The sequence below is a fragment of the Elephas maximus genome, chromosome 13, assembly GCF_024166365.1.
Source record: "Elephas maximus indicus isolate mEleMax1 chromosome 13, mEleMax1 primary haplotype, whole genome shotgun sequence".
NCBI lineage: Eukaryota > Metazoa > Chordata > Mammalia > Proboscidea > Elephantidae > Elephas > Elephas maximus.
The window spans coordinates 96,238,865-96,256,215 of NC_064831.1; the positions used below are offsets into that span (position 1 = coordinate 96,238,865).

The following is a 17,351-nucleotide window of genomic DNA, read 5'->3' on the forward strand; positions in this document are numbered from 1 at the left end:
TTTCACCCACACCTTTCCAGTGCACGTGTAGGACTGCAGTACCTGGGCAGAATCAGAGATTTATGGGAGCTCCAGCGGGCAGGGGTGTAGGGCAGAGCTTGGGAAAATGGTTTTCCCAGAAGTCACTGGGTAGAGATTGCTCCAAGGGGCCAAGGTCAGCTCACCTGGGCTGCTGAAGGGGAGGCCCTGGTCCTGGAACACTGTGCTGATGGGAAGCCATCTAAGTAACAGGAAAGATAGATCACTACCTGATTTGTTGGGCTTTTTGCATCTGCTCCCTTAAAAACCAAAGCTAAAATTGTTTTGGGCCCGTAGTCAAAGGGACGTAATAAATTTTTATTCTGAGTTATTTGCTTTATGAAGCCAGCTCTGAAAAGCCGATTGTTTTGTTTTGCCCTGGTTGAGACTCCTGACCCTTTTGTGAGGACATGGAGCCTGCCTCAAGCCCCTGAGCAGGCCAGGTGGTTGGGCCTGCACCCAGGGGACTGCGTGTGCTTGGTCCCTCACAGCCCTTCCCACACCTGCGAGGGCATAGGCAGGGCCTCCTGGCCTAGAGCTGGGGAGGGGCTGGCAGCTGCTAAGGTGCCTGCGGGTCCTTGTGCCGGGATGCCTGTCGCCTGGGCAGGCCACCGCAGTTGGGCATGCCCAAATGCAGCCTGATTGGGGGTTGGGAGGGTGGCTGCTGGCCCTTCCCTGGGGAGTTGGGGTGGGGCACCTGGTGGAGACATACACCTGGCGCTGTGTCTGTGAAAGGCTTTGGTGATTTCTCGATTTCTTTTTCACTCTCCCTTCCTGGGACCTGAATGGACCAGCCACCTCCGTTCACATTGCACAGAGGGGGAGAGATGTGAAAATGTCTTTTTTCTTTGTGAGATCCAGTCTCAGGCCCAGCCGTTTTGGGTATGTGACTTTGGTTAGGTCATTAGACTTTCTCCAACGTCAGCCCCCTCACCGCTAACACCTTCCTCTTTCTCAAGGTTGGCAGAACCGAATGAGCTAACGTACAACAACAACAAAAAAAGGTTAATGAAGCTGAAAGGTTGGTGGTTCAGGTTCACCCAGAGGTGCCTCGGAGGAAAGGCCTGGTGATCTGCTTCCAAAAAATCAGCCACTGAAAACCCTGTGGAGCGCAGTTCTGCTCTGACACACGCCGGGTCGCCGTGAGTCAGAGTGGACTCAACAGCAGTTGTGTCTTATACCAAAAAAAGTTACAAATGCAAAGCTCAGTGCTTATAGACGCCTGTGCCATGAGTTGTTCTTGCTCTGGGGCCAGTCTGTGGTAGAGGTGCAGAGGCCTCTATGAGACACGGAGGAGAAGAGAAGGCCGATGACAGGAGATGAGGCAACGGTAGAGGGAGGAAGTGACGACGGGGTAGAAAAGGGAAACCAGGAAGGGGCAGTGGAGACACAGCTGTCAAGAAGCCTTGCAGAAGAGGCGCCCCCGCCCCGCCCCTCCGTCAGCAGCCCGGATAGCCCACGGCAGCAGAAAGGGAATCCTGTTTTGCTCCCCCTTCCACATACAGCAGCTCCCAGAAGCACTGGCTGGTGATGAGTTTCGGGGGGCGGGGGGAGGGCCTGGTCGACTGAGGGAGCTGCCTCTCCAAGTCTTCTTTGGCGGCTTCGTTGAGGCATAAACAAGAGGCTTTTCTGTGCCAGCTTCCCCCACGCACACCTCCCTCCCTCCCTATTTTCTCTTCTCTCTCCTCCTCCTCCTCCCCTCTCTCTCCATCCAAGAGATAGATCTTTCCAGAAGCCTCCACAGACCCTCTGTCTTCACCAGTCCCTGGCAGAGGGATGGGACTGACCTTCCCTGAACTTACTGTGTCCTGGAGTCTGGATAAACTCAGCCAGCCCTTGTTACAAGGCAGGAAGGGAGCAGGGTGAGGGGCCCATCCACCCAGGTCTGTGTTGAATAGAAAATCATTTTAGGATGAACAAATCTGATTTTTATGACAAGAATATGGTATTGAGGAGCCTAGAGGGGACCTCTAAGACAAGATTACAACCCTGGACTTGTTGCCATTTAAATTCTGTACTGAATATTTGTCATCTGTGGCCCTTTACATCTGACCTGTTCCAAATGGCCTGGTCTATCAAACCACTTATCAGGGTGCACCTCCCGGGAAGCATTTTGAAGATTGACCCAGAGGCTCCAGCCCCGGTGTCCTGCCCTGGGAACAGCTACTAGAAAAGAGCAGTTGACTTTACTGCTATTTGTAAGTTTCTCAATCTCCCCCACCCCTGCGGCTTTCCGAGGAGAACTGCCTGGGTGGCCTTTGCTTCTTACTTGAAGGGGAGCACTTGAGGTGGTTTTCTGAAATCTGCTGAGAAATACAAGGCAAGGCGGCAAGTGGCAAGTGAATCCGAATGGGGGCCTGGCCTCTGGGGAATGGGCAGAGAGTATGTTTTAAATTTGCATTATTTACAGCTGGCATTTTCTAATTTGCTGTGGATTTTTGTTTTTGTAAAAATGGCATGATGTTAGCCCTCATCTAACTTCAGGGGGAGGAGAGAGAATCAAGATCAGCCCAAGGCTGATTCCTGTGAGGTAGAGGTCAGACACTTTACCAATTCTGATACCAGTCGCCCCTCCCTGCACACTCTGCTTCTCTCCTGGATTTGATAATTCGTTGAGTGGCCACACAGAGCTCACAGTCCATACTCAGTTGTGGGGTGTATTAGGGAAGTAACAGGTTACAATTCAGGATCAGGAACGACTCAGGATACAGTTCCTTGATCAGGACAGCTTCTTGGCGGTGCTTCCAGGCAGGCCTCTCTCTCAGCCCCTGGGCCCCTCAGCCAGGCCTCTGCCCCACTTGGGCAAGTGTTACGAAGCTCTTTAGCTCTGCCAGTAAGTGCCAGAAGGCACCCCACTCTGCAAGGAAGCCTCCTACCCTAAGGCTGTCAGCATTCTCGCTCCGTGGGTTGGCACACCCACTATAGCCACCTCGCTGCATGGGCCAAGAAGCCCACAGTGCCATTTTGCGCCCATCTCCTGCTTCTGCTACCACTGTTTCTCTGCTGCTGCTTCTCGCTGGCCCAGTGTTAGAGCTCTCTGTCTCCTGGGTCTAGGAGGTCTCAGCGCAGGGACCCTCAGTCCAAAAACACTCTCCTTTCCTGGGTTTTTTTTCTAGATGATAGTGAGCTCCCATCCCCACTTCTGGGATTGGCTCCCTTGAAGCCTAGAGGAGTGGCAGAACTGACCAAACCCCTCATTAGGGTTCCATATACTTTATTTTTGTGATCCCACCTCCCCAAGGGTTCTGTGCACCTAATTTGCATAATCCCACCCAATCATTTTGTGGGAGTCACAAAGACCATAGAAGGGCCATACTAAAATTTTTTTGAATCAGTAATACATTCGTGTGTTTCATAATCCAAAAGATGTAAGTAACTTTCCAGGTAAAAAATCCCCCAGCCTTCTTTGCTCAGTTCCCACCTCCCCAGGTAATCCCTGTTCTTGGTTTCTCAGGTATCCTCTCAGACTTCCTTTCTCCATATGCAAACAAATACAAGTACATATGTGTGTGTGTGTATATATACATATATGTGTGTGTGTGTGTGTGTGTGTGTGTGTGTGTGTACACTGTTTTCCTGTTTTGTTCCTCCTGTTCTGAACCTTGCTCTCCTCTCCTCACTCAACAGTATAGCTTGGACATCTTCCCATATCAGTTCATAAAGACCTGATTCTGGTTCTGTTTCATAGTAGTCCATTATATAAGTGTTCTGTGATCACTTAGCGGGTCCTGGTGGAAGGACATCTGAGCTGTTTTCAGGCTTCTGATAGATTGAGTAACCAGGTACATAGATGTTATTTTTGTAGGTGTGCGGGTGTGTTGGTAGGATAGATTCCCAGAAGTTCAGTTGCAGGGTCAAAGGTTCAGTTGTGGGGTCAAAGCGTATGCACACTTGTGATTTGGCTAGGTATTGTCCGATTACCCTCCACAGAGGCTGTAGCGATTCGTACCCTGCAAAGTGTGGGAGGGCCGGTTCCCCTCCACCTCAGTAGCCTGACAGGCTGAAGGCAGCATCTCCGTGGGGTTTGATTTGCACTCATCTTCTGATGGGTGAGGGTGGGTATCTTTTCAGGTGTTTGGAGCCATTTGTATTTCCTTTCTTAGGAGCTGCCTGTTACAGCCTTGGCCCATTTTTCTGTTGGGTGTCGGCTTTTTTCCTTTTACTTCCTGTGAGCGCTTTCTGTGTTGGAGTTTCGCCCTTGGTGATGTGAGCTGTGAATACTCTCCCTCATTTGGCCATATGCCTTTGTTTGTAGTGACTGAGACCGTGCAGAAACATTTTATTTTTCTGTACTCACATGTATCAATCTTTTCTTTCATGGCTCTTGGACTTTTTGTATGTGTGGTAAATATGTACATAACAAAACATCTGCCATTTTAGCAGTTCTTACGGGTATGATTCATGGGCATTAATACATTAATCATGCTGCGCGATCATACCCCTTAAGAGAGGCTTCTGGTCTGTGATTCACAGAAAGGACCTCTAGCCTAGGATTATAAAGGGATTTTCTCGTGCTTTCTCGTAGAACATCTGTGGTTCCGTTTTCCACATGTAGAAACACGTTTAGAACGTGTCCTGATATGAGGTTTGAGTCTGCATACCTTCTTCACAGGTGCCACCTAGTTATCCTAACACACCTACTGAAAACCACCACCATCGGGGTACGATGCTCCCTTTACACTCTACAAAGTCCCATTGTCTGCAAGTCTAGTTCTGGACATTGTTTTGTTTCATTGGCCAGGTATCTGTTCACGTAACAGTGCGTTTACTAATCGCCTACATCATTGTTTTTCAGTTTTCTGGGTGTTTTTCCACCTGAACTTTAGGATCAAGTTACCTTTTTTTTTTCTTTTTCTAAATTTTATTTTGTTGTTGTTGAGAATATACACAGCAAAGCATACACCAATTAAACAGTGTTTACATGGACATTTCAGTGACACTGATCACATTCTTCCAATTGGGTAACCATTCTTACCCTCCTTTTTTGAGTTGTTCCTCTCCTATTAACATAATTCCACTGCCCGCTAAGGTTTCTGTCTGATGTTTTGAGTTGCTCTTGTCAGTTTGAGCCTGTATAGATAGTTCCTAAAAGACCATAATGCTCAAGGCCGAACTTTTTTACTAGTTAAGCTAAACTACTGTTTGGTTTTTAAGATGACTTCAGGGGTTGTTTTTGGTTTAAGGTTTAAAGATTATCTCAGGGCAGTAATTTCAGGGGTTCATCCACCCTCCTTGGCTCTGGGAGATCTGGAGTCCATGAGAACTTGAAATTCTGTTCTGCATTTTCCCCCTTTTGATCAGGATTCATGTATGGAATCTCTCTGATCAGAGTGTTAAGTAATGGTAGCCAGGCATCAAGTTGTCTTGTTACAAAACAAAGCAAAATAACAACAGAAATGGTTTAGAAAAATACATTTGGGATTTCACTGTAGAAATGTGGAGAAACATACACACATTTGCAGGCAGAAGACTCATACGCTCAACTGCACCCTCGGCCAGGCTCCACTGTTCTGATCCACAGACTAGCTGCGGCATGTGCCTGCGTGGGTAGGAATGTGTGATAGATAATAGCAGCAGTCCTGTGCCCAAAGGAGCAGCATTCGACCAGACTCCCGGGGACAGAGCCGGGCAGGGCAGGGCTGGGCAGCGGCTAGTCTCGGGGTGCAGGCGCCAGGTACTGGGTTTAAACACGTAGCCTTGTGGTTCCCTGCAGCCCATGGGATCTCCTGTGAACAGTATACTTTCTTCAGTTTAATCCTCTCTGTAGGTAACCGTGACAACAGGTAAAACCAGACCCCTGAGGTCAGTGAGTGTGGTAACCTGCTAACGTCATCAACAAATGAGTGGAGCAGGAGTGTATGGGGTGGGGGGTGATCTTTTGGCAGAAATCGTGGTCACTTCTTGCAGGATTAGTTCCTAGGATGAGAGCGCTTCCCAGGGGCCAGGGCCCTGGCTCTGCTCATCTGTGCAGTGGGTAGGTAAGATCGCCTAGCCTAGCCTTTCTGGGAGATGGTTCATCTTTGTGTCCGCTCCTTGTGGGTTTCTGAACCATGGGCATGTTTAGTGAAGAGAAGACCAGCCGAATGGCACCCTAAGGATTTAGGAAAGTTCAGTCCTCCACAGAGCACAGGTCTTCCTGCTGCCCCAGCCATCTGCCTCGGTGCCCTTGGAGACGGCAGGGCTCGGCCACGTGGTGGGCCCTCCACCGAGCTGTCGTATGGAAGGAGGGCTAGCAGGCTCCCTGTAGCTTTGAGGTTGGGAGCTGGAAGTCACCCCAAACCAGTGGCCATAGATCAAAGCTGTGTGTTGATGAATGGCAGCCTGATCTCCGGGGGGCAGGGGAACTGTTTTCTCTTGGGCGGCCTTTGGCTGTGCCCCCCTCTGACCAGCCCTGCCCTCCCATCAACCCCACATCGACTCCTTGTGTGCACAGCATTGAGCTTTCAGGATCCCGGTCAGCTCTGCTCGCTGGTGGATCCACTGACCTTCCTCTCCAGGGGCTCCCTCCCTGGTGTCAGAGACGTCTTCCCTCTCCCCACCAGCTCCCTCCAGCGCTGCCCCCTTCTCCTCTCCATAAAGGAAGCACAGCTAGGCTTCCCCAGAGTCTGTGGGCCTGCTGCCCCAGCTGAGGAGCCCAAGCAGGCAGACCTGGGGTGGTGGGCAAAAGGCACCCCAATTGTGGTGTGCGGAGGTACTGTTAGAGCCAAGAGGGGCCCATTCACCTCGTGGGGCCAGCAGTTCTGGCCAAGGCTGGGTAGTGGGAGATGAGGAGTGTGCCCTTTGATCAGAGGCCACAGCTGCCGGCCCAGGGTTTGAGCTGGCCTGAGCCAGCTGTGAGCCCCGCCCACTTGCAGGTGCTGTTGCCAGGAGGGAGCCCAGGGCCAGGTGGGTCAGGTTGGGGGATTGGCAGGAAGAAGAGCCCCTGCCCCTCCCAGCAGGTAGGTTCCCAGCCTCTTGAGGGAAGGCACCATCCCTACGGGGCTTGCAACCTGAGCACCAGCATGTGGGACACTGTGTTCCCTGATAAGGCAATGCTGCTGGCATGCTGCTGGCTTGGCTTGCAGCAGCACTAGGAAATATTTACGTAACCCACCCCCCACTGCGCCTGCCCCACTGCCCCAGACCACCCCCATGGCCCAGGATCCTGCCACCTGCCTCACATGCCTGGTACTCCACCTCCCTGTCCCATGCATGGCGCCCTTACCCAATGGCTAGGGGCCCCCCCCCAGCACTCCCCTGGCTCACCCCCATGGCCTGGCACCCCTACTTCCTCCTGCCTGTAGCCCAGCCCATAGGCCCTCCCAGCCCCCCACAGTAACTGGGGCCCTCCCACAGCCCTGACTTCCTGTCCCCTCTGGCTTCCCTCCCTTCTCATCTTTCCCCCAATAAGTCCCTCCTGGACACCCAGCACCCCACAAAGCCTGGCCCCAGCCTCTTACCTCACAAGACCCTCTTCCTGTGACCCCTGCCCTACCTCCCACCACAGACACACTTGACCTCCCGACTTAGGAAAGGACATGTGTATGGGGGCGGCTAGGGTTAGCCCTGGGGGCACAGAGGTTAAGAGCTATGGCTGGTAACCAAAAGGGTCAGCATGTTGGAAACCACCAGGTGCTCTGTGGAAACCCTGTGGGGCAGTTCTCCTCTGTCCCATAGGGTTTCTATGAGTTGGAATCAATTCCACAGCAACAATTTTTTTTTTTTAATGGGGGGATGGTGTTATCTAGGACCTGTAGCAGGCCTGTCCCTGGCTTAGGGACTGCTGAGCTCCTCCTGGGATCTATTACCATCTTTGAGCTAGACTGAGCACTCTCTGTGCAGTCCTGACATACTATTACTGTCTCCATGGCGCATACCTGCCAAAAGGAAACTGCAGGTGTGTTTAGTCCAGTGACTTCCTGTTGCTTTAGAATGCAAGGTGGGCTCACTCCTGGCACCAACCAGCAAGGCCTGGGGACATTCTCCATCTGCTGCTTTGTGGGGTTGTTGGAAGGCTAAATAATATGTATAAAGCCCCTAAAATGGTACTTGGCTCAGAACTCTCATAATCATGGGGCACTTTAGTTTGCTTCCAGTTTGGACCACGATTTTTTTCTATGCCTTATAATTTTCCTGGAGTTTCTAATTGCCTTTTTTTCCCCCTTGCTAACCAAAGAATAATTGTGTGCCTGCACTGTGTCCTGAAGTGTAACCAACCTCCTGATTATATTCTCTGGTGCATGGAATTCACTTTTTTTCTGGAGCTATCCCTCTTTGAGCCCTGGTTTGCTCTTGTTACCCCCAGGCTTGTTGCCCAGCTGTTGTCCTGAGACTTCGCTTCACTGTTTACTGACTCCCATGGCTTCTTGGTTTTCTGTCATTTTGACTGAGCTATGTAAGAGGTGAACTTCGATGTCTTCTGGTATCCAGGATTACTTACGAGAAGCCTGGTGTCTGTCCTAGCCTTTTTTCTGTATGGATGGCCTGTGATTTGTTTTTCCCATTCTATTAATTTTTGGGACCTTCTCTTTTTTATGTAGTGTTCTGACATTGTAGAAATTATCATACATGGATCTTTACTCACTCAACACTGCCAACATTTTCTATGTAATTCTCCTGTCTTTTTCTTCCTTCCTTCCTTCATTTTTTTCACTCTGACAGATAATGTTCTCTTCTTTGATAGTTTCCTGTCTCCCGTTTTTCTGTTAAGATGTTGACCCTCCTGTAGTAAGTCCCTGTGGCTCTTATATTTTAGCTTCTACTGTCTGTAACGGTCAACTAGGCCTAGGAAACAATGGGGCCTACCTAATTTTGAGTCTCCCCTACAAGCTTCCCCCAAAAACATCAAAGTGATAAAAAGCAAATACAACCACATACGACCCATAGCTTCAGCATTACTAGGAGACACGGAACACTGTGACATTCACATATTTCCTAAAACTGCTTTTCGTTCTACTTTTCTGGGATATTTCCTTGAGTATATTTCCAGCATTTCTATGGAATTTTTGTTTGGGTAACTGTATTTTCAATTTCAGTATTCTTTATTCTCTACACTTACTTTCTATGGTCTCCTGTTTGCTTTATGCATAAAATTTTGTCTCACATTCCTCTGAGAATACTAACCAGAAATTTTTTGTTAACGTTGTCTTCTGTTTCCTGGCATGCCTCTTTTTCCTCTGGGGTCAGTTATTTGACTGATCTCGACCTTCCCCTTTCATGCTGCTGGTCTTCCTTGGATGTCTGTTTACATATTTGAGGTTGATGGGCCTCTTTTGGGGGGTTGGTCTGAGTGTCTTCTGCTGGGGATAAGTGGGCCAGTCCCCAAGACTGTAGTCAGCTTGAGGGCCCGTGTGGAGGGAGGGAGAGGATCAGATAGAAAGGTGGATGTGAGGCTAGGTGTCCCGCAACGCCAAGAGGGCTGTGTTCTGAGGGGAATAACCCCCACTTATTCCCCTTGAGTGATCACCAAGTGATCGGTGTCATTTTTGTGGTTCAGAGTACCTAGGTTGGTTAACGCTGTCCTGTCACTCTGAGCAACGGGATGGGTGGAGGGGTAGGGTCCCGCTGGTGGCGGACCTTCCTTCGCTCACCTCCCACCCCTGTCGTGACCCGCTTCCTCTTATGCCCTGCGCAGGCCCCTCGTGGGGGTGTTCTCAGCAGCCACCTTTTTCACCAAGCTCTGGTGTCCAGCAGCCTGTTGCAATCTCTGCTTTCCTGGTGACCCCTCCTGCTTTGTTGGCTGTTGCGGGTTTGCCATGCTGGCAGTTCTGTAAGAGAAGGAGCCTTGGCTAACAGGAGGTGTTGGTCATAGAATCTCAGGCCCTGGAAATCACCCAGTCTGACCCCTCATTTTACAGATGAAGAGACTGAGGAAAGGGTCAGAAAAGGCTCCCAGTGAGGGGGAGACTGGACAAGCAGGAGGGGTTTGGGAATTCTGCATGGGGCTCCCTGCAGGACGCTCTGCGGGCAGTGTGGTCTCTTGGCCCTGGTGCCTGGCCCTGCAGGGGTGATGGGCCCTAGAGCATGGGTACTGCAGGGCCGGCGTGGGGCAGCTGGACTCCGCAGATTCTCAGTCTTAGAGCCCAGCACAGCCTGCACCCCACCCCCCACCCCCCACCCCCGTGGCAAATCAGCCTGGCCCTACACAGGCGCGTCGGGTAGCATGCTTTGCGGTGGACTTGGGGGCCCTGCTGCGAGGGGCCTTGGGCTCTGACGTGTCCTGAAATCTGCCTTTCACACTCTGGGATGTGGTTTGCTTACCTTTGTGTGTCAGATGCCAGTTCCCTGGGGCGAGGGTGGGTGGGCACAGAGGGGAGGTGTGCCACTGGGGTCCGGGGTGGCCAGGTTGAGGGGAGGGCTTTGGATCTTGGGGCCTTCCCTGGGGATGGGTACCCAGGGGGAGAGGGCCGGTCCAGTACACAAGACTGACAGTGCTTCCCTCCTGTCCTGCCCACAGGTGAGAGGCCCTTCGCCTGCAGCTGGCAAGACTGCAACAAGAAGTTTGCGCGCTCAGACGAGCTGGCCCGGCACTTCCGCACGCACACGGGTGAGAAGAAGTTCAGCTGCCCCATCTGCGAGAAGCGCTTCATGCGTAGTGACCACCTGACAAAGCACGCGCGGCGCCACGCCAACTTCCACCCAGGCATGCTGCAGAGGCGTGGCGGCGGCTCGCGGACCGGCTCCATCAGCGACTACAGCCGCTCAGATGCCAGCAGCCCCACTATCAGCCCAGCCAGCTCGCCCTGAGCGCCTGCAGCTGGGCGGCTGGCCGGTGGCACCACTCGGCAGAGCCCGTCGCCTGGCTCCAAGTTCAGATCCTGGAGTAGCACAGCCCTGCCTGCTGGGCTTCCCACTTTGAAGCCACCAGAGCTCTTGGCCCCCCCCAGGTCTGAGTGACCTTCCTCCTGTTACAGCCATGAGCAGATGCTCGTACTTCGTTTTGTGAGTCCTTATCTTTTTCTTTTGTAATAAAAGAGAACTTTACAAAAAGTCAACAACAACAAAAAATTTTTCTTCACCTCAGGTGTCAAATTTGTAGAAAAACAACAAAAAATTAAAAAAAAACACCACACACAGATTGCACAATGGACTACCCGCGAGGTTGAAATTCAGCGGTGTTGACCCCCTTTCTCAGGGATGGACATGTTTCGTAGGTCAGTGACGACGCCCTTCCTGCCGCCTTACTCTGTACATAGATTTGCACTCTGGAGGTTTCTCTTGGGTTCAGGAACACAGTGGGGACAGCAGATAGACCAGTGCCAGCTGGAGTTGGGGGTCTGACCTGCAGGTCAGCTGCCCAGTCATCCCAGAGAGTCTGTGCTTCCATGGCCGATTTCTGCGTGGCAGCCTGCGCCCCCTCTTCTCGCCCAGCCTCCAAACCCTGCCCTGGAGGCCCAGTTGGGCTCAGGACGCAGCCATTTCTGAGGAAGGACACCTCAGAGGGATGCCTTAAACCATGACAGGCAAAAGGAACATTCACCTGGGGAGCTGCAGCGGCATCACCCTCTGTGGAGTCTGTCCCTCCTGCCTCCAGGACCCCCGCTCCTCGGAGCCCTCTCTGCGGCCTCACGGAGAACTAGACGCAGAGACTCAAGTCCTGTAGGGCACCAGCCGCTACTGAGGTGACGCAGCCCAGGCTGTGCCTGCCCCACGACGTCAAGGACTCGCAGGGCACAGGAGTGTGGTCCCCACAGAAGGTAAGGGGCTTTCCCTCTCCTATGATGCTCTGTGACTGAAAAACACAGCCTGGGAATTCAGGTCTTCTAAAAAGATGTGTTGTCACCTCTCCTGGTTCTGGTGCCCTGGGCAGGCTCTGCTGTGGTGGCCCCTGTCTGCAGCCAAGGCTGAGGTTGTCAGCCACGTCATCACAGGGCTGTGTGTGGACAGCACACGCACGTGCTTGGTATTCTGCGGATACCGTCTGTGGCCAGAGACGGGAACCTTGTGACCTGGAGCCTTTCTGGAGTGGTGAAGCCGATGTCAGGAAAACTCCGTCTGAGAAAGTGCTTGTTCTCCTCCAGGAAATACCAGATGGAAGGTGGTGGGAAGTGCTCTTAGCCACAAGTCCGGAGGTCAGACTTAGCTGACTTGTCCCCTGGACCTTCCTTCCTTCCCATCTGCTTCTCCAGGCCATGCCTGTGGGGGCTTAGGACTGGAGTGCCCCTCGCAGGTTCTCACTAGACGAGACAGCACAGAGTGGTCAGGACAGTTTACCGAAGCCCTGATTGGTTCCCCAGAGCTCCTCCATCTGCAGAACGCCGGACACAGGCCTCTCAGCACTGCTTTCCAGAGGCACCTTCCCACCTCCCCTCCCAAGTGGGGGCCTTTAAGTCCAAGCCCCAATGACAGTGTGTGTGAGTGTGTGTGTGTTTGGGAGTGGGTGCTGGCCAAACTCGGGATGTTTTGCCGAGACCTGTACTCATTTTGAAGAGGAAGAGCCCTTGGGCCCAGAGTGCCTTGGCTGTGTCTGTCCTTTCCCTGCACCCCACCCACAGCATGGGGCAGTCGTATCACAGAAGACCCCAGAGACCAAAAGCACAGCCAAGACCCGCAGCCTCCAGCGGCTGCTTCGGGCTGGCTCCAGTGTGGATGGCACCCTCTGTGTATGGCAAGGTTGCCCTGAGTGTCACGTGTGTGAGCAGGCACTGGCTGTGACATGGTGGTGGCTCAGAGCAGCACTGTAGTTACTGAGTTGGGTGGTGGCATTGTTCCTGCTGCTTGGGGAGGGAGTAGGTGGGGGAGAGGTGGAGTGCAGAGTGGGGTGACAGGTCTGCATGCACCACGCCCAGGGGAGAGAGTGGCATGTGCTGGAAAGACCTCAACAGAGGAGAGTGCTGGATGCTTGGGCACCGAGATCTTCGCACCCAGCTTCTTCAAAGTGAGCTCCGGAAGGACCCCCAGCAGTCCCTCCCAAAGCTGGCTCCCTGCCAGACGGGGAGTGCCACGCTCTGAATGCGTCTCATGTCTCAGGAATTCACATTCCAGGTTCAGGAATTTTATTCCAAAGTCCTTTGGTGTGATCACCGTCCACAGGTCCCCGAAGGCAGGGGGAGGTGTCCCACAGAAGTCGCAAGGCCCTCTCCCCAGGAGGGCGGGGGCTCCTTGTGAGGGCTTCACCCTTACCCCTGTCCGTGTGTAGGAAGGGAAAAGGATCGAAACCCAGTTGGCTTGAAATAAAGAGCTGGTTTGTTTTCCATGGGGGTGGGGTGGGCTAGGGAAAGGGGCGTTTGCTGTTTCCAAAGAGAGCACTTAATTTAATTTCTCCTCTCAGTGACCCAGGGCTGTCCGTCTGACAGATGGGAGGGTAAAGTTGCCTTAAAACAGAAAAATGCAGGCGTGGGCTATTTATGGCAAATGAGCGTCTTCATTCCAAAGTAGCTCTCATTAAATGGAGGGTGCAGTCCCCTGCAGTGGCCTCACCCGGGAGATGAGCCGGAGATGGGCAGAGTACCCTCAGACTTGGGGCACCTGGAGGGCATTGGCACTGGGAACCCTGGGGCCATTCGGCCTGGGGCTTCAGCCTGGACCTTGTGGAATCATCTGGAGCTGAGATTGATCCCACTTGAAGGGTGGAAAAATATGAGAATTTCCCAGTATGTGTCCATCTCAGGGGTCTGTGTCAGGGGGAGCCTGAGGAAGCCACACCTGCCCAGGCCTCTGCAGGAGGCCCTCCAGAGAGAGCTCGCAGTCCCTTCTGAGCCGGAGAATGTCTTTCCCAGCCCAGGCCTATTTCAGGGTCTTTCACGTTAGGTTTGTGGCCAGGCCTGCTGGTCTCAGCAGGAAGAGTAACCACAGCACCTGGAGGAACAGCAGGGCAAACTCACCGTTCCTACGGCACAGGCTTCAGTTCTAGCAGGCCGAGGGGCTGAGTTTTCCAAGCAGAGGCTGCTTGAGCAAAGTGAGAGTTCCCCTCCGGAAAAGGCCTACAGGTGACCCTGGATGTAGTCATCAGGGTTCAGCTTGTGACCCAAACAATAGAGCCTCCCTTTGCATCAGCCATATTAGGGAACGGTTTCGGCTACCCCAAATGCCTACAGAATCCTATAGCCGTACAGGAAAACCAGATACAACCTTTTCCACAAGGGCCTGTGGGCCTCTCCTGCTGGGTGCTCTGTGGTCCTGGGGGTCTGACCCACACTTCTGCACCTCCTGCCTGTCAGCCTCCTGAACTGTGGACCCTACCCGCTTTATCCCAGGCCACTTCTGGCAGGTGTCCCTTGGCAGGCAGGTGCACAGCTCCTTTGTTCAGCTTCCAAGGGCAACACCAGCAGCACTAGGGCCCAGACCTCGCCAGCACAGACTGGTAAAGGATGACCAGGTCCAGGTGGGGAGGGGGCAGTGGGCCTCAACAGCCCCCAGTTCACCTGCTGGGATGTGCAGAGAGAGGGCAGTGACTTCTCATGGCATGTGTGAAATGTTCGTGACTTTTCCCACCAGCCTGCTGTCTACAGAGCCCAGCCTCCTTGCTTGCAGCAGCAGGTGCTGAGCATTGCACAGGCCTGGTGCTCACCTGAGGCCCTGTACTGTCCACCGGGCAGAGGGTCACCTATACGGAAGCAGGGTCTGAGCAGAGCACCCCCAGTTTCTCTGTCCGAGTTTTGGCTGTGTTTACGAGGCTAGCTAGTTCTGAATCCTGACAGGTGTCACTGATTTAGAAAAAGTCAAAGTGCCAGCAGGTTTGAGGGGGTTGACGTGTTGTGCATTGTGAGTCACCCCATGTCTTGTGCTTCCCAACGCTGAGGCAGAGATGTGGGCTGGCCACTTTTGAGTTCAGGGTCGCCCCTGGTTTCAAAGGCTTGACCTGGACAGGGCCAGAAGTTTTTTACAGAATTTGGGTGCGCAACACGCTTACCCAAAACTCAGTGTCGTCGAGTCGATTCCGACTCATAGCAACCCTATAGGACAGAGCAGAACTGCCCCATAGAGTTTCCAAGGAGCGCCTGGCAGATTTGAACTGCCGACCCTTTGTTTAAAAGCCGTAGCACTTAACCACTATGCCACAGCTTGCTTACTACTGATAAATGCCCGGGCATCATCCTTTAGGCCTCCCTTGGTCACCAGCCCAGCCCATCCCTCCTCCGTTGGATGGTTGAATTTGGCAGGCAGTGGAGGCTTTGGGTCCAGGAGAGAAGTGGCCACACTCTTGGCTTCTGCTGACCACGCTGACAGACTGGCTTTGCAGTGCGGCCCCCTGGCCCTGCCCCTCTCTCCCCTTCTCACTGAGCTTTAAAACTACTACTATTATTTAAAAATTAACAGGATGGGGAAGCAGCCAGCCCTGCCCTGCATGTCACACGTTCCCTGATGGGGTGCAAGCAGCTTTCTCTCAGGCTTGGGGGGGGGGTCCTGTTGTCCCTGGGTCTCTTCCGAGAGGCTGTGTGGACCAGCCACTGCTCACACTGGTGTGGAAACCAGATACACGGAGCAAACCCCATTCCGAGCACAGCCAGCCGGACTCCAGAGGGTCCCTCCCCGGGCTGCCCTGTGACAGGAGGGGGCGTCTCCCAGACCCCATGCTGGGGGCTGGCATGTCATAAGCCTAGCATCCATTCCCTAGGTCAGAGCAAGGGGCTCTCCCTGGGCCCCACCCCAGAGAACCCTAAGGGCAGGACTGCCCCTGTGAGGTGTCTACTGAGCAACTATGCATTGTGGGGGGTGGGGTTGCAAAGTTCCTCCGTGACCTTGACCGGAACTTGTCTCTGTGGGTGCGTTGAGGGATCTCAGTCCCCCAACCTGCACAGACAACCCCTCCCCCATCCAAAGCCATCGATGGGAACTTTTCTGGAATCGTTTGCCAAGATACAAAGGCAAAATCCAAGGGTCCAAGACCATTTCCATCAAGCACATTTTCCTTTTCTGTAGGAACTTTTTTCCTTTTTTTTTTACCCAGCACCACACCGCGTATCCGAAGGCCACATTTCATGTTTTCCGGATCACTACAGCAAAGTATTACAGTTGTACAGTTCCCAGGATCTGGCCTTGGCTTGCTAGGATGAAACTTTGTATGTATTTTGTATGGCATAGATTCTATATTGTAATGATGTCCTATGCAAAAAGAAAACTTAACGAAATTGTAAATTTTATTGTTTTAACGTGTATGCATGTTTAGTGATGTTTACATTTTGAAATAAAATTTATGATTCATTAGTTTGTCAGAGCTGGTTTCCTTGAGGGGCATGCCTTGGAGAAGTGAGGCGGGGTGGGGGGAATGAGCAAACTCGGCCGTGAAGGCTTGATATTAGGAAGGATGTTTGTGAACCGAGATGTCCTCTCAGAGTGGGCGCTTTCCTGGACTGCTCTGCGGGCAGACCTGCCCCTTCCTTGTCTGTCCTGGGCTGTGTCAGCTCAGTGCATGCTGACTCAACTCATCCCCCCCCAGAAAGCCCAGCCTCACAAGCCCATCTTGGAGAGCACTGAGGAGGGAGGTGGGATGGCAGGTTTCCATGCAGGGCACAGCACCTGCCCCCAAATCCCCCGTAAACCCCTCTGCTTGTCCTCTCCCTGGTGATAGCCATGGCTTCTCTTCCAACCCCAGTGCATCCACCCCAGTGTTCCAACCCCAGCGCACCCACCCCCGTCTTCCAACCCCAGTGCTCCCACCCCCGTGTTCCAACCCCAGCGCACCCACCCCTGTGGGCTGCGAGGCCTCTGTAGCCCCAAAGGGTCTGAAAATTGGTTGGATCATGCAGGTGCTTCATTAGCCAAACTCAAGCCCCTCACCCAGAGTGTCCAGAAACATCCCTGTTGCCAACCACTGCAGTCTTCATGGTTGACTGGGGGGAACCCTGGAACTATGCAGGGACAGGGTTTAGGGGCCCCCTGTACCTGGGGAGGTGGGGGAGACCATTGATACCAGAGTCTACTTAAGTTTCCTATGATCCTCAGCTCGCACTGACCCTTGCTGCCGGCGGATGAGCCTCCAGAGCAGGGGTGTCTGGAGCAGAGGAGCAGCTACCCAGCAGGGGGTCAGGAGGTAGGTGAGGGCCCTAGCCTGCAGGACTCTGCGCTCGTCCAGGGGAAGCGAGGCATGAGATGGGCCCTGGGTCCTGCGCTACTTGACAGCTTGTCAGGATTCTATTAGAATCACCTGTTGCGTTAGGGAGCCCTGGTGGCACAGTGTTCAAACGCTCAGCTGATAACCAGAAGGTCAGTGGTTCGAACTCACCAGGTGCTTGGGAGAAAGATGTGGCAGTCCTTCCGTGAAGATTTCCAGCCTTGGAAACTCTATGGGTTAGTTCTACTCTCTCCTATAGGATCACTACGTGTCGGGACCAACTCTGCGGCAATTAGTTTTTTTTTGGTTATGGTTTGTAGGATAAATAAAACCCAGGAAGAAATTTTTAACATTGTCGTAA

The 17,351-nt window shown here is 52.9% G+C and overlaps 1 protein-coding gene across 1 annotated transcript in view; it reads left to right on the plus strand.

Moving 5' to 3' along the window:
• KLF13 (KLF transcription factor 13) overlaps positions 1–16,104 on the plus strand; it is a 49,402-nt gene extending 33,298 nt beyond the window's left edge. The window contains exon 2 of the mRNA XM_049905375.1: positions 10,454–16,104. Coding sequence (XP_049761332.1) covers positions 10,454–10,743 — 290 coding nt within the window. The 3' untranslated portion in view covers positions 10,744–16,104. The remainder of the gene's footprint in view (positions 1–10,453) is intronic.
• The last annotated feature ends 1,247 nt before the right edge of the window (positions 16,105–17,351 follow it).